The 22,395-nt window shown below is 53.9% G+C and overlaps 9 protein-coding genes across 9 annotated transcripts; 7 read left to right on the top strand and 2 right to left on the bottom strand.

The window, feature by feature from the left end:
• Positions 1-3,902: 3,902 nt before the first annotated feature.
• PG998_000250 (uncharacterized protein) lies at positions 3,903-4,085 on the top strand (the record flags this gene model as incomplete). The annotated part of the gene is made up of 1 exon (XM_066867068.1): positions 3,903-4,085. The coding sequence occupies one exon, from the start codon at positions 3,903-3,905 to the stop codon at positions 4,083-4,085; it is 183 nt and encodes a 60-aa protein (XP_066735483.1).
• Positions 4,086-4,429: 344 nt separating this feature from the next.
• PG998_000249 (uncharacterized protein) lies at positions 4,430-7,201 on the top strand (the record flags this gene model as incomplete). Its single annotated transcript, XM_066867067.1, has 1 exon — positions 4,430-7,201. One exon carries the CDS (start codon positions 4,430-4,432, stop codon positions 7,199-7,201), a length of 2,772 nt encoding a protein of 923 aa, XP_066735482.1.
• Positions 7,202-7,730: 529 nt separating this feature from the next.
• Positions 7,731-8,656, bottom strand: PG998_000248 (uncharacterized protein; the record flags this gene model as incomplete). Its single annotated transcript, XM_066867066.1, has 2 exons — positions 7,731-8,418; positions 8,469-8,656. The coding sequence occupies 2 exons, from the start codon at positions 8,654-8,656 to the stop codon at positions 7,731-7,733; spliced, it is 876 nt and encodes a 291-aa protein (XP_066735481.1).
• Positions 8,657-10,514: 1,858 nt separating this feature from the next.
• On the top strand, positions 10,515-11,334 carry PG998_000247 (uncharacterized protein; the record flags this gene model as incomplete). The annotated part of the gene is made up of 2 exons (XM_066867065.1): positions 10,515-10,776; positions 10,880-11,334. 2 exons carry the CDS (start codon positions 10,515-10,517, stop codon positions 11,332-11,334), a joined length of 717 nt encoding a protein of 238 aa, XP_066735480.1.
• A 613-nt stretch (positions 11,335-11,947) lies between these two features.
• On the top strand, positions 11,948-12,409 carry PG998_000246 (uncharacterized protein; the record flags this gene model as incomplete). The annotated part of the gene is made up of 1 exon (XM_066867064.1): positions 11,948-12,409. One exon carries the CDS (start codon positions 11,948-11,950, stop codon positions 12,407-12,409), a length of 462 nt encoding a protein of 153 aa, XP_066735479.1.
• A 3,087-nt stretch (positions 12,410-15,496) lies between these two features.
• Positions 15,497-16,638, bottom strand: PG998_000245 (60S ribosomal protein uL18; the record flags this gene model as incomplete). Its single annotated transcript, XM_066867063.1, has 2 exons — positions 15,497-16,402; positions 16,636-16,638. The coding sequence occupies 2 exons, from the start codon at positions 16,636-16,638 to the stop codon at positions 15,497-15,499; spliced, it is 909 nt and encodes a 302-aa protein (XP_066735478.1).
• A 575-nt stretch (positions 16,639-17,213) lies between these two features.
• On the top strand, positions 17,214-18,226 carry PG998_000244 (uncharacterized protein; the record flags this gene model as incomplete). The annotated part of the gene is made up of 2 exons (XM_066867062.1): positions 17,214-17,258; positions 17,423-18,226. 2 exons carry the CDS (start codon positions 17,214-17,216, stop codon positions 18,224-18,226), a joined length of 849 nt encoding a protein of 282 aa, XP_066735477.1.
• A 363-nt stretch (positions 18,227-18,589) lies between these two features.
• On the top strand, positions 18,590-19,565 carry PG998_000243 (GDSL Lipase/Acylhydrolase family protein; the record flags this gene model as incomplete). The annotated part of the gene is given in 3 exon segments (XM_066867061.1): positions 18,590-18,734; positions 18,793-18,971; positions 18,984-19,565. Coding segments are annotated over 3 exon segments (906 nt in total), but the record flags the coding sequence as incomplete, so codon positions are not given.
• A 1,855-nt stretch (positions 19,566-21,420) lies between these two features.
• On the top strand, positions 21,421-22,337 carry PG998_000242 (catabolic 3-dehydroquinase; the record flags this gene model as incomplete). The annotated part of the gene is made up of 3 exons (XM_066867060.1): positions 21,421-21,598; positions 21,735-21,832; positions 21,897-22,337. The coding sequence occupies 3 exons, from the start codon at positions 21,421-21,423 to the stop codon at positions 22,335-22,337; spliced, it is 717 nt and encodes a 238-aa protein (XP_066735475.1).
• Between the last annotated feature and the right edge of the window lie 58 nt (positions 22,338-22,395).

Here is a 22,395-nt window from a genome sequence, read left to right as displayed (position 1 = left end):
TTCGGCGAGCTAGAGCAGTTGCCGGGATGGCCCTGGTCGTGTGTCATGCTTAACCAGGACCCCCTACAGCTGCCCCTTAGCTGTCGCCGGGGGCGGGAGCCAATAAGAACTAAGGTTTCAATAAGACAAAACCGTATTCTCCCACGTCTCCCTTCCTTGTTGCACCACTTCTTTCGCGGAGCACCCTTTGGATGAAGCAACGTCTTCGCCAAGATGTTACTTTGGTCATTTCAGGCGAGAGGCTGAGCGCTGAAAAGGACGTTATGAGCCTTTTCTATTACTGCACAAACCTGTCGCTGCTGCTTGTACTGGCCAGCAAAGGGAGAGAAGCTGGCCATCAGAGACAGCATGATGTTGCGTCGCCTTCGGTAGTTGCATCCACGCCATCACTCGCTAAGCACGACTAATCGAACGAGAGCCTGCCACCTGCCAGCCCGCAGATGATGTCTCGTCTCAGTTCAGCCACCACACCATACCAGGAGGGTATGATTTCTTGACGATGACGATAACGACAGCATGCAAGACCCTTTCGTAGCCGTGAAGAGCAGATCATCAACTGTCAGAAGGCCCAACCTTGACGATAATCGTGGCGTCATAACCAGTCTCAGCAGCGTTTGCTCAGGATCGCCGAGGGAGATCAGGCAGGCCTTTTTGGCGGCCATGTTAAGGCATGAGAAACGAAATTTGGGTTGAAGAAGGGGATCATTCATGCGTGGATCATGGCCGGGCTGCCGGCGGGCTGGTGTGGGACAGTGGGCTGCCGGGGAGGGGGTCAGAAAGTGGCCTTGGTCTGACCATTGCTTAGGCTGGCTAGGCTGGTTTGTGCAAGAAATTGTCCGATGGCCTCGACTGCCTTTTTGGATGGGCATTGGCAGCAGATTGGCTTCATATCCGACGGCTCCAGCAAATCAGAAGCCCGCCCGATGCCCACTCGGGCAATTCTTTAATGGGAGCGATTATAGGCCGCACGCCAGGTCCATTGTGGCTTTCGGACTAGGAGAAGGGGTAACGAGCCAGGCCTTCCAAGATTGACTGCCTGGGGGGACGGCCGTTTCATGCAAAAGGGGGGTCCATTGCCAATCGGAAGCGGGAACTTCAATCGTCTGTCTTATCGTCTGGTGCCTGGTGTGTTCAGACGATGGAAGGGATGGTCTGGAAGGACGAGTTTGTCGGCAGCCAAGCCCAGAACAGGCCCTCCACTTCGTGAGTGCTTTTTGTCGTGATGCATCAAACGAATGAAAAGAAGCGCGCAAGAAACAAACAAACAGAGTACATAAATCCCTATCAGTAGCGCTTGGTGTGCGAAGAAGGGCAGTTTGTTCTGCAATGCCTAGAATGCATCCTTCGGTGCCCGGAAAGAAGAAGAAAAGCAATCGCCGGGGTTTGGTTTCATGCGTGGCTTCCTCAGAACGTGCTGCTTCTCCAAAACCCAGCAACCCGGGAAAGCGCAACCAGTCGGGAGGTGAGAGGTCGATTCCAGAACTTGACAATCAAAGCGATAGCTTTCAGCTCCCTTTCCTTCTCTCTATCTGGGGAAGCCCTCGTCGTATCACATGGTTGATGGGACCGCACCGAGAAGCGTGCTTTTTTACCTGCGAATGTTCTTTTTGGTGGAAGGGCATCATCTTGGCGTGTTTCAGACATATTTCCAACACCCCACGCCTGGCTTTGCAGTTGGTTCCTCGCGAACCCTCGCACGCTTTTTCGACAATATGTACGCATAAACGTCACTATTTATCGGCTGAGCTGCGCCTTCAATTGTGTGCGATCCCCTCAAGCTCTGGGGTCTTTGATTGGCGAATGCAGTACGTGAGGGTATAAGCCACTCTGGCCCCAGAGAGGGGCCGGCAGATCTTTCCCTGCGCATATCCTCAAGATAACACCCACCATCGTCTTCCGTTAATAAGGCTTGATCGACTATACCCGTGAACGGACGAACACACTCGTTGATCATATCAGGTGATGCTGCCATGATAGCACTAGAGTTGCTGGTAAGATGTGTTCTACTAGGATCGAATGCATCGCAGGATGGATGATCTGGAAGTGGTTGTTGTGTGCCCGTGCAGACAGAACACACACACCCACCAACCCCCGGCTTGTCAATCGCCTCCCTCGACGAGCAAGATGCCAATGGGAACAAGCGGAAGGTGTCATAGGCACCTGCCTAGGAAGGTGGAAGTGAAGCACGTCTGGCTACACACATTCTTGATGATGCTACGTATCTTGCATGGTCGTTGCGGGCCAATCACCTCAGCACCATACACAGAATGATGCTTTCGCAGACAAGAGATAGATGCCAACCAGCCTCATGCAGAGTGATGAAGCGCCAGGCAGGCAAACAGCGAGTCTCGTGCACTCACTTTGTGCGGTATGAGAGGATTGAGCAAACAGTTCTCTTGTTAAGAGGACTGGATGGCAGAGCAGATGAAGATGTACGGGCAATTGTCAGGACACGTTGATCTACATATCCTGACGTCGTTGTCTGGAAATGTTCCAGCCATTCTACGGCGGATCTATGAGACCTGCATTGCATGGGACAATACGGGAAGTGGGCGTCGTGGAGAGCGAGCAGAGAGCGAGTTATTGCAACCCCTTGCCGTCAACACGAGTGGTTGAGAAACGTTGCAACAACGAGGCTGTGACCATTAGCCTCCAATCACCAATAGCATCTAGGTCTATCGCTTCGAAGACTAATGCAGACAGGGCAGCTGTGCATGCGAAATGCTATTAGACTGTTGTGTGTTGATTCGCCCAAGTCAACGGGTTGCGCTACTGCACCTCCTATTCGAGCCCCCCTTCCACGTTCTACGTTCCCACACGGATGGAATGGATGGAAAAAGTCGGACCAAGATTGGATCGAACATTGAGCCGGGTCACAGAGCTCAGAATTTTCTCGGACGTTTCGAGTTGCAGCCTCAAAGACGCAGTAGTGGTATGTACGTGACCTTTCCGCGACGTGCTGCACCGCCCGCCGCTTCAAGGTTTCCGTGGCGGTCTTGTCTTTCGACGAGTCTTTTCGCGCCACGCACAACCGCGGAATATTCGCGATTCGATGTCGAAATTCCCAGCACTCGCAACTCGCAGCGTTCCCAACCGCCCACGCTGCCAGCACACCGCCTGCCAGCCGATGACTCGATGTTCAATTGAATGCCAGTAAATTTGCAGAATTTTCATCCTTTGGACAAGGTCCCTCTGTTGCCAACGGATTGAGAGTCACGGGAAGTGGATAGCCGACCCATGACGTCGCTCCTCTTTTTCCCGTGTTTGCTGGGTCGTCGGGATCTCCCCTAACTCGCCCGAACACTAGACAGGAGTCGCAAAGGGCCCAAAGACACAGTTTCGCGGGTGCGCTTAAGAAGTTTATATGCTATCCAAACTCGAGTGACTCACACACACGAGTTGAGCACGAAACAAACGCGACAGTTGCGCCGCGCATTGGCTCGTTCAGCCTCTCGGTTTTGTCTGATTGGCCGGCTTGTCCCAGGATCTTGGCTATGCAGAAGCCGGTCCCCGCATTTGGGGGGACCCTCTGGATGCTCTAGCTTGCTCGGGGAGCGCAGACAGCGCTTGTCGGTCGGCCTGTCAGCTTTCATCCTCGTTTCGTTTCATTCTACTGGTCTAGAAGTCCAGAGCCATGAGACCACTCCGCTGCTTGGGCTGCATAAGGGCCATGCAGGTGGCCTCGAGAGCGACCAGTCATCGCGCCCGGCGCGCTCCATTTTCGACGTCGCGCTCGTGGTTTGCTGTCTTCTTTTGGCGACTTTCTCAATCCGGCCCCCCTAAGCATGGCAACTTGCAGTAGCTCCGTAAAATATAGTAGGACTATAGCGCTCTAGCGAGGGCTCCAATATGGCTTGGGGTGACTCATTCACCAACCAAACCTAACCCACCGCGCATTTCTGATGTTGAGCGACGATCCACGGTACGCCAGGGGCATGGACGCGGAAGGCGGGAGGCAGGTCCTGCGGGAGACCTGTGGGAGTCCTGTGGGAAACGTGGATGGCTATAACAGGCCCGAGAAGGCCTTCTTCCGGGAGGCCTGGCCGATTCCTCTCTTTGGCATCACTATTACTATCGAGTTCTAACTCAATCCCATTGTCTTTTGTTGGGAAGCTTCTACTGCAGGTCTGACGCATGCGCATGAACTGCGAATAACCTCACACAAGCTTCCGCCGAATACAGTGAGGCTCTTGGGAATTTGGGATAATATCACCTGTCGAATAGTTATTATCTATCTTTACTTATCGAGACGCACCAGGTTTCAGTCTGGCATTTGTGTCTTATACTATCTTACCATCCGTCGAGTACTTATACTCGATCATCTCTCTCCAGCCCCATCCATCCATATTAGTGTGTACGTGATAGTCAGGGTGGCTCTCACGTCAGATATAGTACCAGCAAACATCAGCCACTACGACATGCGACTGTTATGGCGACCACTTCACAAGCATTCTACTGCCTGTGGCAACAGGACAGGATCCGCGAGAAGCTCTTCGAAGTTCTATCCAAGGAGGACATCTGTAGTGTCCGCCTCGCATCTTCAGCATGCTGCAACCTCGTCACCAAGAGGCTATTCCTTCGAACCAGCCTGACCTTCTCGGCCAGCACCTTTACGCGACAGTCCCGAGTCCAGGCCTTGTCCCGTATCGGCCACCATATTGAGCATCTGACCTTCTACTTCCCTCACTCAGATGCCACCTTCCTCCCTCCTCTCATCCACCCGGAAAGCGGGCAGGAGATCAGCTTCTTATATACCCCTCACACCTCCATGGCATCGGTGCTCGCCCGGCCCAAGTTCGCCAACACGGGCCTGGGCGAAATCCTTACGCAGCAGTACCCGCCCCTGTTCCACGCGGCCTCGAACGTTCCCTCGTTCATCAACGCCATGAAACACGTGCCCAACATGAGACACCTGACCATCAAGACGCCCGGCCAGAACGCCAAGGAGCGGTACCGTCGCGACATCGTCGACTACGCCCTCATCAGCCTGCGCATCTCGCTGGAGCGCGCGCCCCTCACCAAGCTGCACAAGCTGTCCCTCTCGGCCGTGCACCCGTCGGCCTTCAACTACCTGCGACACGTGCCCGGCTTCGGCTGCACGCCGTCGGCGGGCCGCCGGTGGCAGCAGATCCGCAAGCTGCAGATCTCGGTCGAGGCGTGGGACTTCTACGGGCCCTCGCCGGGGCTGGACCACCTCAAGATGCTGGACGACTACATCCGCAACTTCGCCGACAGCGTCGAGAAGTTCAGCTTCACCTGGCTCGGCCGCAAGGGGCCCTGCCCCGTCTCCCTGGCCGCCGACCCCCTGTTCGCCCCGCCCCGCAGCTCCCAGAAGCTCTTCGCCGAGGTCACGTCGCCCATGAGCCCGCTACCGCCGCCGCCCTCGCGCCGGCCCATCCGCTTCCGCCGCCTGCGCTACCTGTCGGTGCGCAACGCGACCATGAACGCGCCGCAGGTCGCCGAGCTCGTCGCCAGCCACCACCGCTGCGTGCGCGAGTTCGACTTCGACAACGTCGTCCTCATCAACGGCGGCAGCTGGGACGACGCCCTCGCGCCCCTCATGGACCACGCCACCCGCAGCGACCACTGGGTCCGCCAGTCCGTCGGGTCCATGACCGACGTCGACGGCGGCATCCCCTCCTCGCCCACCATGATGCCGCCCTACTCCCCCGACGCCGCCGCGACTCCCAGGATCGAGGAGGAGTTCAGCGTGCAGTCGCCCGCCGTGGCCGCCGTGTCCGAGGAGCTGTTCAACATCGACCTGCATGGCGGCGCGGACGACGAGGACGAGGACCTCGGCGCCGAGTACGCCCAGAGATGGGTCAATGGCGAGTTCGACGACTCGGACCAGGCAGGAGGAGCCCCTCTCCGCGAACTCGACTCGGACCTTGAAGCAGCCCGACAGGCTAGCTTGTTGCCGCCGTCCAAGCTCAAGAAGCGCCGCGTGACCAAGCGCCGCAAGAGAAGAAAGCAGCATGACCAGGACGGGAACACCACCGAGCAAGAGGAGCCCGCCCAGCCCAAGCCCAGCAAGCTGTCCCCTCTTCGCTTCCACCGTCGGCAGCAGAAGTCGGAAGACAGCATCCGCGAAGAACAGCAGCAACACCAAAGGCTAGCATCGACGCCGCCTCCCATGAGGTCGCCGGAGCCTGCCCCCTTCCGTCTGCCCGTCACGCCACCACCCAGACTGGCGGCAGCAGCACAATTCCGCTCGCCGCGACTCTTCGGGGAGCTGGACCGCGCACCATCTCGGGCCAGCAATAATAGCAACGGCAGCAGCAATGGCGGTCGTCGCCTCTTCGGCGAGCTTGACCGTAGCCCCAGCACGCCGCCCACCTCGATGTCCCGCCCGCCCATGTCGCGCCGCGGTATTAGCAGCCGTGGCAGTGGCGGCGCTAGCATCACGTCGCCCTCTGCCTCTCTCCTTTTCGGCGAGATCACGGTGCCCGAGCTGAGCCGGTCGCCCATCGACGACTCGGCGTCCGCCACGTCGGACGACTACTTCCGGCCCATCACCCCCGTGACCTACTATGGCGGTTACGATAACAGCATCAACAACGATCGAGGCTGCAGCGGTAGCAGCATGGGCAGGACGAGAGAGTTGACGTCGCTGCTCAGCAGCCTCCACCACCGCTACGACCACCTCCACGAACAAGTATACGAGGAGGACAACAAGAACAACGACGCGGAGAAAATGACCATCTCATCCCCCATCCTCGACACCAAGCCCTCGATGCCCGCGTTGCTTCTGCAACCCACTGTCTACAACCCCCTGCAGCCCGCCGTCTACAACCCGGGCGAGCCCTGCTCCGAGATCACGGCCGTGCAGCGCGACATCGAGGCCGAGGAGGCCCAGCGGCGCATCGCCGAGGACCCGGGCCTGCGGGCGTCGATGCTGCGCAAGGCGAAGGCGACCGTCCTCAGCAAGCTGTCGGAGCATTTCCCCTCCAGCGGCGCCAACATTAGCAACAATACCAACTATAACGGCGGCAGTGCTCTGTCGCGAAAGCTGTCCCGCAAGGACAGCATGGCTGCTACGGCGGCGGCCAACAACACCTACGGAACCTCCTTGGGGATGCGGTTCCGATTCGGCGGCGGCGGCGGCGCGAGGAACAATATTCACCCCGCGGCGGCGTCCACCGTCAGTACGTTAACAGATGTTCGGAGTATGGATGTACCACTCTTGTTTAGCCGGGGTTGATTTTTGCATTTGATTTTATGCCCAACTGTACACACACTCACACACATACCCATGGGAACAAGCGTGGCGATATGATGGATGCTTTTCTCTCTCTCTTCTCTTTCTTCTTTTCTTCAACCCTTTTTAACTTTTCACACTTTTTATGATACCATGAACAACTATCACGACTACCACCACCAAAAGACAGGATTCAATCACTTAGCGACGGAACGGAACGGAATAACGGGGACAGGAAAAACGGACAGGGCATGATGATACACACTTATGTTATGATACACACACACGCACATGGCTTGGAAGGCCCGGCCGGGTTACGTCGCTTTACGAATTTTTGTATAATGATTACATGAAATGACTTCACATATTTCGCTCTTTTGTCTACAATATAAATACAACTACTATCTTTATCTCGAACTTTCTTCAGCATGTTTGCCCGTGATTACTAAGTGTTGCAATCAGCTGTGAACAGCATTACTCTATACATTCTACTCCTCGTACGTAGCGCCCATCTTGCTTCTATTATCAATTCTCAGGTAACAGTCATGGCATCCCCCACCCCCTCGATAATCTCTTGGATCAGATCCTCGATCTGCTTCTCAACATCAACCTTGAGCACAAACTCCTCGTCCAATCTGGGGCCCGCCGGCTTCCGTGGTGCAGCAGATTGACCAAATGACCCGAAACTCGTCATGGTCCTCGGGTCCAGAGGCTTGAGCACCGGCAGATCCTCCTCTTCCTCCTCTTCATCTTCGTTGGTATCACCAGCGTCTCGATATAAAGGCACAAACACCACCCTGATCCCGTACTCCCCAACCGACTCCCGGATGGCCGCCTTGTGCCACCCCTCGAGCTGGGGGTGCGTCAAGACCAAGAGAGCAGGGTTAGCCCGCCGCTCGCGCGCCGCAGGATCGGGCTCTGCGAAGACCGGTTTGTTCATATACAGCGTCGTCGCCGTCGTCGCCGTGGAGCCCCAAGCTCCCGCGGAGGAAGCATTGGATGTGGCATCCGACGCCACCGAGCCGCGCCGACTGCTCGCCGCCGACGAAGCGTGCGGACTGGTCGTCCCGCTGCCGGACCCCTCGTGGGCGGGCCGCGACGCCTCGGGGAACAAGAGGCCCGTCCGCGTCATCTTGGACAGCCACATGCGCTTATAGCGTTGCTCGTTCGGCGGCAGCGGCGGGGGAGGCCGCCGCTTTGATTTTGGCTGGTGCCGGCGCCTAGGCTCGCGGCTTTGGCTGACGACTCGTGCAGGCTGTCGCCTTGGTACAGGGGGCACGCCAGGGCCTGGGCGACGGTGGTGGCGATCTGGACCTTGCCGGCGACGGCGGTGGAGCCCATGATTAGGATGATGTGCTTGGCGGGTCGTCTTGGCGAGGAGTCCTCGGAGCTTGGGTCCGGCTTGTCCGGGAGGCGGTGGATCAAGGTTTGGGGGTCGGGGGCCGCGGGGGGGCCCATTGGGGGTGATGATCCTCCATCGGTGCCTTCTTTCTGTGTACTGCTGGAGGTTGACGATGGTTTGTGTTATAGGTCCCAGTCACGATCACGGGGCATTGCCCTGTACAGTCCTATTTTTAATGCGGTATGCCTTGGGTAGAAATTCAAAGTAAATGGTGCATGGCACTGTCTATTTTGGAAATAATTAATGTATACCTTATGACCGGAGCGGATTTTGGGTATGTCCCCGGAAGGCCGTTTGATTCAATATGTAGCCATGCTTACTGGTCCCCTAAAAGTGCCTGGCTTGACAAAGTCCAATGAACCATCAAGCTAGTTCAGCCTGTAATTTCCAGCATACATATCCATCCCTTTTGGAGATGCCAGATCTTGAAAAAGACTTTCAGTCGCAGCGCAAAAAAGTCTTTTCTTCGAAATTCCCTTAGACAATGTTGATAACTCAACCGCTTATCCGTGGTGTCTTCGGTTACTTGGATATAATTACCTGGGTGAATTCCTACGCCAGCAACTGAAGGCAGCCGCCGCTCACCTACGTAAGCAGCAGCACAGCCGCACACTGTTAAGGGGGCTGAAGCCGAGAAAATGTAGTCTTCTGAGCCTAAGCGGAGGCCTAGCCACCTATGCGAAATAGCATATACTATATGATCATATTAGAAGTTGAGGGCCGGCATGACTCTTCCAGCACACGAGTATTTATGGCACCTCCTCAACAACCTGCTCATTAATTCAATAAGTCTCAGTTGTTATCCCATTCGCTGCGCGGGAGACTGGTGGGCTGGAAGATGTCCCTTTATCGGCTTGGACAAATGAAAGTCCTTGATGCACACCCATGAAACCAATGAGCGACTGGTAGAACAGCGTCGCTGCGAAGTTTCTAGAATCACCGCAGTAGAAGCTTCCAAAGCGCTGGCAGAGGCGTATATGTATGGGTTTGTGAACGGCGTAATGAAGGACCAGGTTATGACTCAATTGTATTTGCCTTCCGACGAGCATTTGAATTAAATGGTTTTCCTTTGCCTCCTGGTTTCTGATAGACATGAACATCGTCAATCCGCTCGCTTTCTGTCACTGGAAAAGGAAGCAAGTTGAGAATCAGGGTCTCCCGGAAGTTCCACAAATAAATGATGTTGCAACTGGGTACTGAGATGCGATGAATATTGGAGAGCAATTGTCCAATCAAAACGCCACGCAACAACCGGAGAGATGCCCCGGAAGAACAAGTACAGAATACCAGAAGATGGCTCACATGATGATCGACACAGCCCTGACTAGCCCAGTGAGTCGACCACATGGCCTACAAGAATACAATGAAAAGGCATCGTGGGAAGATCATGACGATTTGGTGAATATGGGGGGGCATGATCAGATCTCGGGCTAAGTTTTCTCCACTGGCACCTTGGCTTCCAAACAGTTGCCAGTGACCATAACGGGAGGTGTTTGTCTCGGCTGGTAATGTCTAGAATACGAATACGACTCATTTCCGTCGCCGGTGGTCTTTGGCCCTGGGCTGATCCGGCAGACAGCTACCCGTACAGACGAATCCACTTGGCAGATCTCTAGGCGGCTGGGGACATGGCTTGGCGAGGAAACCACTAACAACGAGCCTCCTTCTACTTGAATGTCTTATGTGCGGTTCCGACACCCAGGGATGTAGTTTCCAATATTTAACTTAACTTACCTGCTGCCTTGTGTCGTCATTCACTGTATTTCATGCATATTAATATATTTTACTGGCAGCTCGGCTCCGACTTCGAAAATCATTTACTCCAGCTTCAATTTTCTTCATTTTAATCACGAATCACTCCAACTTCAACTACGCCTTCACTTCCGAATGACCAAACTGAGCAGCGCTGTCGACATGAATGCCAATGTTGTGCCTCCGGCCGGCGATGACGCCTTGCCTGACCACCCGTTTTACCCTCTCGGCATCGCCCTCCCCGGCTACATTGCCAATGAGATGTCCACCATCCAGATCCTCGGCATCTTCGCGGCCACCTGTGTCAGTGTCCTGTTGCCGACCTTGGTGGCCATCAATCGCAAGCGGCCCGACCTGCCCAAGCGCGAGCTGTGGGCGGCATTGTGGTTTGTCCTCTGCGGCTGCATCCATCTGATCCTCGAGGGTTTGTTCATTCTCTCTCTTTTCGTTCTCTCTCTTCTCAACCCGACCTATACCAACTGAGATATGGTGTTATAACAACTACATACTGACTGACAATATGGCAGGCTACTTCGCCTTCAACGCCGTGGCTACCAGCCGCCACATCCTGGCCCAGATGTGGAAGGAGTACTCGCTGTCCGACTCGCGGTACCTGACGCGCGACGCCTTCGTCGTGACTATGGAGACGGTGACGGCCGTGTGCTGGGGCCCGCTGTCGTTCGTCTGCGCCTGGATGATCGTGGCCGACCACCCGGCGCGCCACGTGCTGCAGGCCGTCATCAGCCTCGGCCAGATCTACGGCGACGTCCTCTACTACGGCACCTGCACCCTCGAATACGTCGTCCGCGCTCTTGAGTTCTCCCGCCCGGAGCCCTACTACTTCTACGGCTACTACGTCTTCCTCAACGCCATCTGGATCGTCATCCCCTCCATGCTGCTGTGGTCCAGCTGCAGGAAAACGACGCGCGCCTTCGCGAGGGTGCAGCAGCTCGAGACTACCAAGAATGGGAAGGCCCTCTAGGTCACGGTGTCCCGACACCAGAGGCGGGCATGGGATACCGCAGGAGGTAAGAGACGGCATGTCTTCTGGCAGCCGTCCGTAAATACGATTCACGAAATACCACTCTTGGAGGTTTGACGTCGAGAAATAATTGGAAGGATTAATTAGAACTACACGTTTAGGCTCAGCTGCCACGAAATATATTATTAAGGCTTCAATAGGTATTCGAGCTATGCGCATAGCAATGCATGTACGGGTGTACTGCCAGGTTGTGGGCTGTTTCGACAAGCACATCAAAGACTACCACCCAATCAGGTTCAATCATCCCTCATGTCTACGCTCATTGGGCATCAGCATGGCCACTGATGTACCTAAAAAACTGTGCCCTGCTCAGCCTCCATATTTATTGCACTTGATATGGGTCGAAAAGAGAGCAAACATGTGAGCGCTTTGTAACAGTCTTACTGAACTTGTTGCGTAAGGCATACTAGAGGGAAGGGGCTACCACATGTAGTGGCTGTGCACATACCGACATGCACACACCTACATGTATGATATACATAGTAAGCAATTCCCTACCCCTCTCTGATCAAGCGTTCTCCTCAAATACTTCCAGTTCGTTGAAGAAGAAGTCATGGAGGCGCTGGGGGCAGCAGGCTCCATAGTCGGCATTCTCGGCTTTATCGGCCAATCTGTCGAAGGCATCGCGAAGCTTCAAAAGTTCTTTGCTGGCTATAAGCAAGCACCTCATCTTACCCGGAGGCTACGAAGCGATATGATCAGCCTCGAGGCTACGCTGATGGACGTCAGAGCAGTGGCCCAACATCTTGAGGGTCAATCCCAGGGCGATTTTACCAACACGATCAAGATAAATATCACAAACCTGAAATACCTCGCGAAACTGTGTAGTGATGACATCACAAACTGGATCCAAATCGCAGCAGGGCTCGAATCCAAGCGCAAGTCGGGACTCAAGGCATTTTTCCGGCAGATCAAAATGGCCATGTCAGGGCCCGACACGCTTCGAAGCTTCGAGGCTAATGTGACAAAGCATCGCCAGAATATCAGCAACTCTCTTGCTACATTAACCGTGTAAGTGTCCAACTAGTAACTGATTGGGGCTAATAGTGGCCTCGTATGTTGACGGAAAACACAGAGCCCTCGTGCTAAAGGGGCACATGAGCGTATGGGAGTTGAACTCCAGACTAGATCTGTTGAGCAATACACAAAGCAAGGCTAGCGAGGCAATACTTGATCAACTGGGCAAGTCCACAATGACAACGAACAACTTAATAAATGGGCAGGTATTGCAACTTCTCCAGAATGTTCAAGTTAGTCTCCAAGACCGATTTGGTGCCTCATCAGAGGGTATGAGCTCATATCAAGGGCAATGCGATCAAGAAATACGAAGCATATATGCTGCTTCTGCTTCATACCCGAATACAGAATCTGGGAGCTCGATACACGCGCATTCTCCGTCCAGACAGAAATGGTCCCTAGAACACCACCAGCCTTCCAGCAACACCGGGTCTTTTGATATGGCCAGCATATGCAGCAGTCTTTCCAGCATTGCTGCGTCATTGTCGGCACTTCCCTGCAAGCTCAGTCCTGCTCAGTCTGAGTTGCAGCATACGCACGATAACATCAAATCATTGAAGAAGGGACCTCCGGCTGATACGGCCAAGTCGACAACGGAATGGACATGCGATGCACTTTCAGGTATTGACGACGCCCGTATTCCGTCTGAGGGGGATCCTCATCTGGAACTGTGTTTGTTCTGTGGCGAAGGATTCCCCATGAAAACACTGGACGACCCTCATACTTTCGGCAAGCACCTTGTATATGAACACTCCTTCGGGAAGTGCGACCTGAACGAAAGTTTCGGATCGTGGGAAGAGCTCCAAGTCCACCTTAAACGGTTCCATGGGGCTGGTAATCTCAATGTCACTAATTCTAAATACACAGAATCGTTGGGTCTGCTACGATTCAAAAGGCGGACAAACATCTCTTCTTTTGAACATCCATACTTTTCTGATGCTGCTGGTAAGGCTTCTGACTGTCGCCTCAGACATCCGATACCTGTATATCATATTGGGAGCAAGCTAATCTTAATCAATACAGGGGCTTCGAAGGATTTGCACATATACGAGAAGTACGCCAGAGAAACAGATCTGAGTTTGCAGACAGAACTCCTACAGTTGCTGGTGGAGGCCGGCATCCTCGAATCTCATGTCCTGGGCAATCTGAGTTTCCGACCTGACCTAACCTGCGTCATCAACCTACTGAACGTATTATGCAGGCGTTCAAATAATTGCGACCGGGAATCATTGGCAAAGCAAAGCCACAGAGCCGCCATAATAGAAGAACAGCTGATCGTTGCTGGCTTCACCTCTGCAATACAAGCGCGAATGTGTCCTGATTTCAGCGACCTCGACTGTGAGCTGGGCGACGGCTGTTTATGGCCAGGAGACGGAAGCAAGGGAGCCCACCAATCCGGCGGTGGCCACTCATTCTTTTCCAACGTCTGGACCCAGACCGATATGTACGGAATGTATTGCGGTGGCTCTCTTGACCTAGCACCATTCTATTTGTGTTCCTGTTGCGGGGATAAAGTGCTTCCCTCGGCCACCTTCGCGCACATGGCATACACAAGGGAAACCCGATTGAACCAGCTGCAGGAGGAGAACAACAAAAAACCACGACCGAGGTTCATTTCATCCAATAAGGTCATAGCGGTGCCGCGCGGGTTGCGTGCCTCGCTCATCACGATGCAGGCACACTGTGGCAATTCGCTGGCTCACCGTATTAGCAAGTGGATGCTGATTTCCTTTCTCGATTCGGCTTCCCAGCGAGAGATGTTACGCACGTCGTCTTTGACATCAAAAGCGCCGGGTCCGCTGATCACGGAAAAGGGCATCGATACCGGTACCGACGTCGATGGCGAGACCGCTAAAAATTGGGTCGTTCCAATACTTCGGTTTTGGAATCGAGACGGACTGCCGTTCACCACCAATGAGCCGCAGCAAAACGATGATGGCAGCGACAGCGATGGCAAGCCAATATGCTACGCGGAAGGGGGCGGGGCGGGTTTATGCTTGTCTTCGAGACCTGTTAGACACGAGGGGACTGCCGGAAGAAATCTCAGCCTCATTAGGATGGAATGTAGAAACGATAGCAACTGGGAAGAGCATCTGATCCCGACACCTCCTTTGCTATCACAAGAGGATGACGACGGCGGCAGCGATAGCGGACGGTCAGCGTCCCTCAATAGCGCCAACTGGAGCCAGGAAGATGAGCTAGAACCGGTAGACGAGTTGGCCAAACATTTGATAAAACATTTGGTGAGATCGGAAGAAATCGCTGCTGGGGCGACGAAACGAAGAAGACAAAAGAATTAAAGAGATAATCGATAAGCAGTAAGAAGTCAAGGGGAAAGGAGCCACTTTGCATAACAATTTACGTCTCATGCTGTGACATCGCACTCGTACGTTCTAAAGATGATGTGAAGATAGAGGCCTATATCTTATAAAAGCACTCGTTTTCCATAAAAAAAGTGCTGCATTTGTCATAATAAAGCCAGTATCTCAGTTAGAGCTGGTGATGTGTAAGGTAGGTAGTTAGGTAGCTTGAATCTTGGCCCGTGATGTGTTGAGATTGGCTACGCTGAATATTGGTGGGCAGTCTCCTTTCCGAACATCGAAACACAGCTTGAGACATCCCTATAGTAATTCAAGTAGTCATATGCGTCAATCGACTACTCAGTTTACCGTGTAGATCGTGTACTCACGACACAAAATCTTACCAGTGATACACATATACTATACAATTACTTTGGCCAAGGCATTGGAAAGAGCACAGACGGATTTGTACCAGCCATCTGGAGGCTGGGGGTGACCGGTACATGGAAAATACGTTACTTGCGTTGATCATTGATCTCACCTGTCGATGATCAAAGACGTGGAAGGACACAGTAGATCGTGTGTATCATTATCAGAAGCAGCAACTGATTCCTATGCGATGGATATCGCACACTGGGGGTATCACACAAGGTGAAGTAGCTCAAGTAGTGTTTGCCAAATCATGAACCCTTGTGATTGTGAACTCCTAACTACCGGAAACCATCATAAATCCGGGGACGAAGCCATTCCCTTTTGCAACCCAACCCATGCCAAACCAATTACACTTAGTTTGCCTTGAGGATCTCAGCCATCTTGTCCTGCACACGCTGGTCACGTTCAGCCTTGGACAGCTTCTGGTGGCGGTACTTCTTGGACTCGGCCTTCCACTCGTCCTTGGACTTCTTGGGGGCGTCGCTCTCGACCTTCTTGAAGGGGTCCTCGCGGATGGCGGCGTGGGCCTCGGTGTAGAGGTCCTCGAGACCATCGGCCTCAACATCGTCATCGATGTACTTCTGGAACTGCGATCGGTAACGCTCCTCATCATCGTCGGCCAGAGTCTCCATGTACTCAGCGACGTGACCGCCCATGATGTACTTCTTCAGGGTCTCGGCGTCGAGCTCCTTGCTCTCCATGTCGTAACCGGGGAAACGGTTCTCGGAGTGGGGGATGAGGATACCACCGTCGGAGGCGCCCTTCATGGCACCGAAGACACGGGCACCAGTGGAGGTACGGGCCAGACCGACATCGAGGAAGGCCTTGAAGGGGCGGCGCTCCTCACCGTCCTGCTCGGCAGCCTCGGTGAGGGTGTACTCGCCATCAGCCTCCTCGACACCGGTGAAGGTCTCGTCGAGGCCGAGCTTCTTGAGGACACGGCGGGCGATCAGGAGACCGGTGCAGTAGGCAGCGGCCCAGTTGGTGAGGCCGTGCTCGATGCCGTAGGCCTTCAGCTCGTGGGCGTAGGCAGAAGCGAAGACCTTGTCGCCAGTGATCTCGGAGGTGACGATCTGCATGATGATGTCGCGGTTGGTGAAGCGGACCACCAGGCGGTACTTGGGGGCATTGTACTTGTTCTTGGCCTGGGTGATCAATCGCTTGCGGGCGTAGTAGTCGGTCTTTCCGGATCTTCTGCGCTTGTACTTGGTCTGGAAGCGACTGTAGTACGCGCTGTTCTTCTGCAACTTCTGGAACGGCTGTATTCACGATAGACCTCGAGTCAGCAATTTGCGCTTCAGAAGATTGTACAGTGATCAAGATCACGCTTCCGAAGCATCTTGCATAGACTCTTTGTGGGAGACAAAAATCACAGACACAACACGAGCCGTTTCTGGCATTGGTTGGACTGGACGCAGCGGCATTGCGGCATAGCGGATTGAACTGGGTTCGTAGGCATCAAAATGATGATCGGATCGGTGTATCAACTTACCATCTTGTCTGTTTCGTGTCGATTGACGGTGCACGATACAATGTTGGAGCTGTTTGACGGGTTGATGGGGGATGGAGTTGAAGGAACTGCCGGAAACTTTTGCTCGACCTTGAATTTCTGCGAAGAAGGCTTGTGGGCGCAAAAATCCACAACCCTGGCCTGGCTTGGTGTGCGAACTCGACGTGGTGGGGTACGATTTTTACAGGCAGAGGAAAGTGCGGTTGGCTACGATTGGCCCTTCCTAATTGGGATTGAGTGGGCCAGCAGCGATAGCGATAAGCCAGACCGCCCTACAGGTACGTACCGCTATTTTCTTGGCTTCAATCTTTCAGCCATAGACTTCCAGCCACATTTGCTTCGGCCATTCAAGCAAGCCACACTCAATGAACCGAGGCTCAGTCGTCCCATCCCGAGGACTCCAGATATGTCTCGGCAGGGGATGCATTCAACATTCATGAGTTGGCGGCCTTCCCCCTACGTAAACAGAACCTCTTCATTTACTGCAGAACGAGACTCATTGAGCCGGATTGCCATCTGCTTGACCTCGCGTACTCTCTGAACACACTGAAAAGGCTGCAATGCCACAGCCAAAGGTCATATTGTTCGACATCGGTGGGGTAGTTGTAAGTGCCCGCTATCCGCTCCCTTTCCCGTCTCTCCCGTCTCTCCACTCAAGATGAACCCCAGTGTCGTGAACTACATACATATGTGTTTCCGGTGTTGTAGAAATTTGGCTTCAACAGCACATACCTATCGCCTGCTGATAATGATCTGTAATGATACCTAGGTGGTATCTCCATTCCAAGCTATTCTTGATTATGAACTTGGCTTAGGTATCCCTCCGGGATGGGTCAATTACTCCCTATCCAAAACCGCTCCCAACGGGTACTGGCACAAGATCGAGCGAGGCCAGATACCCATGGACGATGCCTTTTTCAAAGGCTTTAGCGAGGACCTCCACGACGCTTCAAGATGGGAAGCATTTTACAAGGCCCAGCAAAGCAAGCACCCCAGCCTACCACAGGAGCTTCCCCCGCTGCCCAAAATCGACGCCCGGTGGCTGTTCAACTACATGATGACCAGCTCAACGGGCCCGGATCCTTGGATGTTCCCGGCCTTGAAGAACCTCAGAGACAGTGGCAAGTACATCATAGCTGCCGTCAGCAACACCGTCATATTTCCGCCTGGCCACGAGTTATACCAGGAGGATTTCTTTGGCGGGCCTGTGAAAACCCTCTTTGATGTTTTCGTCTCCAGTGCACACGTCGGCTTGCGCAAGCCGGATCCCAAGATGTACGAGTATACGCTTGGTGAGGTGAACAAGTTTGCCCTGTCCCACTCGGGAGACAAGAGGGGCAAGACTTTGCGACTGGAGGATGGTGTCAAACCTGAAGACATCTTGTTTCTCGACGACATAGGGGAGAACTTGAAGGCGGCCAAGAAGATCGGTTTTCAGACGATCAAAGTCAACTTGGGCAGGGCTTTCGAGGCTGTGGACGAGCTTGAGAAGATTACTTCTCTGAAGCTAGCGGGAGACCATCCCAGGATACCCATCAAGCCAAGATCGGGCGGCGTGAAAGCGAAGATCTGAAGGTTCATTATAGAGTAAATGTTACCACGGTATTCTGCATTTAGGGGTTTGGAGGTGACTTGATTGCTTCTTGATTGGCTCTGCCATTGTGCCGGTGGTTGTTGGTTTGGGGAACGAGTGGGCCTGTCGTCGTCGTGCAGCTCAACTGACCAGCCACCCCCACTACCACCTCTCCTCAAGAACTGGGACGTCAGGATAATCACTTCGACAACTTCAGCTTCTACCAATAATCTATAGCTATTTCTTCTTGGAAATCACTTAGAATATTAGAATCGCCTGTTTTTGATGACCCTGATTTCACGATACGCCAGAACGCATTATCTCTAAAGACAATGACTACCGCAGAGAACCCCTCGAAGAAGCCCCCGCCTCGACGGGGAAGCTGCCTTGCCCGAGCTCCCAGATGGGCCAGTCATCTACAACCAGGTCGTCCTGCTTGGAGATTCGCTCTTCCAATTCTGCACTAAAGTTTCGGATGGCTTCTGTTTCCAAGGTGCTCTTCAAGATTGTACGTCATCGCTGCCAATCAGAGCGCCAAGTCGACATCCACGACTAACCGATATCAGTGTGTGTTCGTCGACTGGATGTAATCAATCGAGGCTTCTCCGGATGGAACACCAAAAACGTAGTCAGATACTTGGAGACGATATTCCCGCCACGCTCCGAGGCCGCTCCAAGGATCGAGTATCTGGTCAGTTCCCCGTCTTGGCACAATGTGTCTCCATGGTGGCACCGTGGTCTGACAGTACGTACTTAGCTGGTGCTGCTGGGAGCGAATGATGCGGCCCTGGAACTAGACACGGCATCGCAGCACGTGGATGAAGAGGATTACAGGTCAAACCTGAAGACTATTATCACTCACCCCAACATAGTGGCCCACAGTCCCAAGATCCTGCTCGTAACCCCTCCGCCTATGGATGAAATCATGGCCGAGAAGGTGGATAAGGAGAAGCACGGCCGGGCGTGTCGAGACGCGGCCGTGAGCGCCAGATACTCCGAAATCGCGCGCCAAGTAGCTGCCGACGTCCCTGGTACTGTACTGGTCGATCTGCACGCAGCCATCATGAAGGCGGCCATTGCAGCCACCCCCGATCTGGACGACAAGGGACTCGGCAAGGCTGGCTTGCCGCTGGGGTACCCTGGCAGTATCAGGGGTGGATTGGAACAGATGCTCCCAGATGGCCTGCATATGAGCGGTCAGGCATATCGCGTATTCTTCGACGCTGTCAAGGAGCACATCGGCCCCTTCCCCGAGGATGACGAGGCGGGTTTCGTCTTGCCTGGTTGGAGGAAGACCAACCCTGTGAATCACAAAGGCGAGAAGATCTACGAAGATTGAGAACTACTACATGTAGAGAGATAAGGCTTCCATTTTTTCTTGTTCGTGTGAGGTGTCTCTCATTCGGTAAGATCAGACTAGCTGTGCGGCTTACAGCTTACAGAATGATAGACTTCATATCAAACCCTGAACTACACCTTGCAGAGAACATGCATCTGCGCAGCCGAAGCCGGCAAATGGTATCCGGCTCGCCCCGTAAATATGGCTGCAGGAGGAAGCAGCCGTTGTAGAAATTGATTATGATCTATCATATCTCCTCTCCTCTCACTTGTTACATCGTCCGGGTTTGGGCATCTGCGCTAGGCTACGGAATGATATCCGGTGCAGAACTTACGTCGGTTAACGACGTTGAAACCGAGATTCAGGTATCGATGCTGCGAGACCGCCGAGTCAGAAGGACTGTCAGGCATTGCTGGAAGATAAGACTTGAACGTCGCATTCCATATATGGCCAGGCCGATGACAACCTGGCACCGGGCGCATGGTGGCTTGGCCAATCAGTGCTTATGGTTGCGTTTTCATCTTCTCCGACGGGATCACAATGTAGGTGTGGACATGTTCCAATATCACACACGGACAGCTCTAGCAAACAGCATGTGACTATGAGGTCAGAACGGACAACAATGAATGAACGGCTTCTACGCAACTATACCTTGATATTTTATAATATTATCGATATTCAGCCAGAACAGGCAAGCGTTGCGGCTGACAAAAAGGTAGTGTAACCAAAAGGACACATTGTTGCCAGGACACATAGTTTGTGTCATGCAGCACGATCAACCGAATAGATGGGAACGATGCATTAAGGTGCCTTAATTCCCGAGAAATCATCCTATTATGCATGAATTGCATGCCCGTACCACATCTCTGTTGTACAGGCCTTATTTTGACAGACGAGGGAATAAGTCCCGGTGATACGCGACCCTCGGTCTGATACCCGGCCAGTACCTCGTCAACCCTTTACATAACAGAAGGCAGGTTCCCGTGGTGTTCACTCAGGAGCTGAGCTTTGTGCAAACCTCGTCATTCAACACCGCGTTTCACCGCTACTTAGCCGCAAGGCAAGGGGCGCGTTGTGTGTGGCTGCAGCATAGCGGCATCGTTCGTCCCAATTGCCTTCCTCCAAGCTATCGAATCAAACATATCCTACATGCTCACCCTCAATATGTACGACCAAAATTGACACCGCCACCACATGGCAAATACACTCACGATAGATCGAGTGTAGCATTGCTCGAGCCTATTACGTGTTTAGCACTCGTACATGTGAGACGGACCATGACGACCCCACGGTGGTGTATGCAGACATGGCTACTTATCTTTGTCAAATCTCAAATTTCAACCCAGGGGGTGCTCCGGACCAGCGCATTAGTTCGGGCTTCATATACTTCCCTCTATCGCGCAAGTCCTGAGCAATCGACTGATGAGATGGCAGAGGAAACGCTTACCTGCTTCGCCCTGGTGGATCTTTCGAAGGTTGTTTGCTGGCGATTCGCCTCTCATCTCCCGTCTACTCCTTGCGTCAAGGGGAAACGGCAATCTAGACAAGGCCCGCGATCGAATGGGCGATATGATTGATTGTGATCTTGCATGCCCATGACATAATATCGTTCGATCTCGACGGACGATGATCTTTTAGGAAGGCGACGTTGTCGGCGAGCCCTCCTTACCTTGCTTGGCTTTCGGGAGTTCGGTCACTCCAGCCGACGTGTCTCTCTGCGAATATATAAACCTTGAGAGGGGACGACAAAGACGAATACCGAGTCTCTATCCAGATCACCAGAACACTATAAACCCCCTCAAACGACCCCTTATCAACACTCAATCCGCAACCGACGCAAAGCCGATACCCAAACATGACTACCTCAGCGGACGCTCAAGTCCACCAGTACTCCCACATCAACGGTTCATCAGAGGACCTCCTGAACCGCTTTGCTGTTTCGGAGCTTTGCAAAGGATGGCCCGTATACCGTGATGCTTCAGAATGGAAGAACTACCGCAGCCTGTTCTGCAAGGAGGCCATGGTCTGGACAAGTAAGCCAAGCATATCCTTCCCATCTACTTCCTTCTCTCTGCAAGTTATACCTGATGGTGTTCAACTGTATATACATCATCCATACCAAACTCAGACGCTTGCTGTCCACCAGCTAACAACCAGCACTGTCTACAGCCTGGAGCAAGGGCCAGACCATTGACAACTTCATCGCCATCTCCAAGCGCGGCAAGGACCGCGGCGACTTCATCATGCACCGCGAGTGCGGGACCCTGGTCGAGCTGTCGCCCTCGCACCCCGGAGCGCGCCATCGGCAAGATGAAAGCGACCATCACGCAGCGGTTCCGGACTACGCCGGCGCAGGCCAGCGTCTTCTGCCCCGAGGGGGCCGAGTACGACGTCGACTGCGACTGCCGCTTCGTCTTCTTCTGCGTCAAGCAGGACGCCGAGTGGAAGGCCAAGTACGTCAAGCTCTTCTACGAGAAGGACAAGGTCGTGCCCGTCGACGGCAACCGCGCCCCCACCTTCCCCGCCGAGCTGCTGGGCTCGTTCCCCGAGGGCTACCGCCACCTCGCCGCGGCGCAGAGCGCGCTGGGCTACCCCGTCACACGCTGCTTGCCGACGGCGCGCGACCATGCGGCGTGGCACGCCATGTACGGCAAGATAGAGCAGTGGCTCGCGGGGTCGGACGTCGACCTGCTCTGCGACGATGACGACAGCAATGGAGACGTCAAGACGGGCGCCTCGAAGCAGAATGGGCTCAAGCGCAAGGGGGGCTGATGACGGGGAGGGAGGACTTCTGAACGTCCGCGGTGATGCCGCTAGGGCGAAGACTGCT

This window comes from Apiospora kogelbergensis (assembly GCF_038363985.1).
Source record: "Apiospora kogelbergensis strain CBS 113332 chromosome Unknown utg000001l_segment0_segment0, whole genome shotgun sequence".
Taxonomy (NCBI): Eukaryota; Fungi; Ascomycota; class Sordariomycetes; order Amphisphaeriales; family Apiosporaceae; genus Apiospora; species Apiospora kogelbergensis.
The sequence above is the reverse complement of the archived record's forward strand: the minus strand, read 5'-3'. Positions and strand labels throughout refer to the sequence as shown.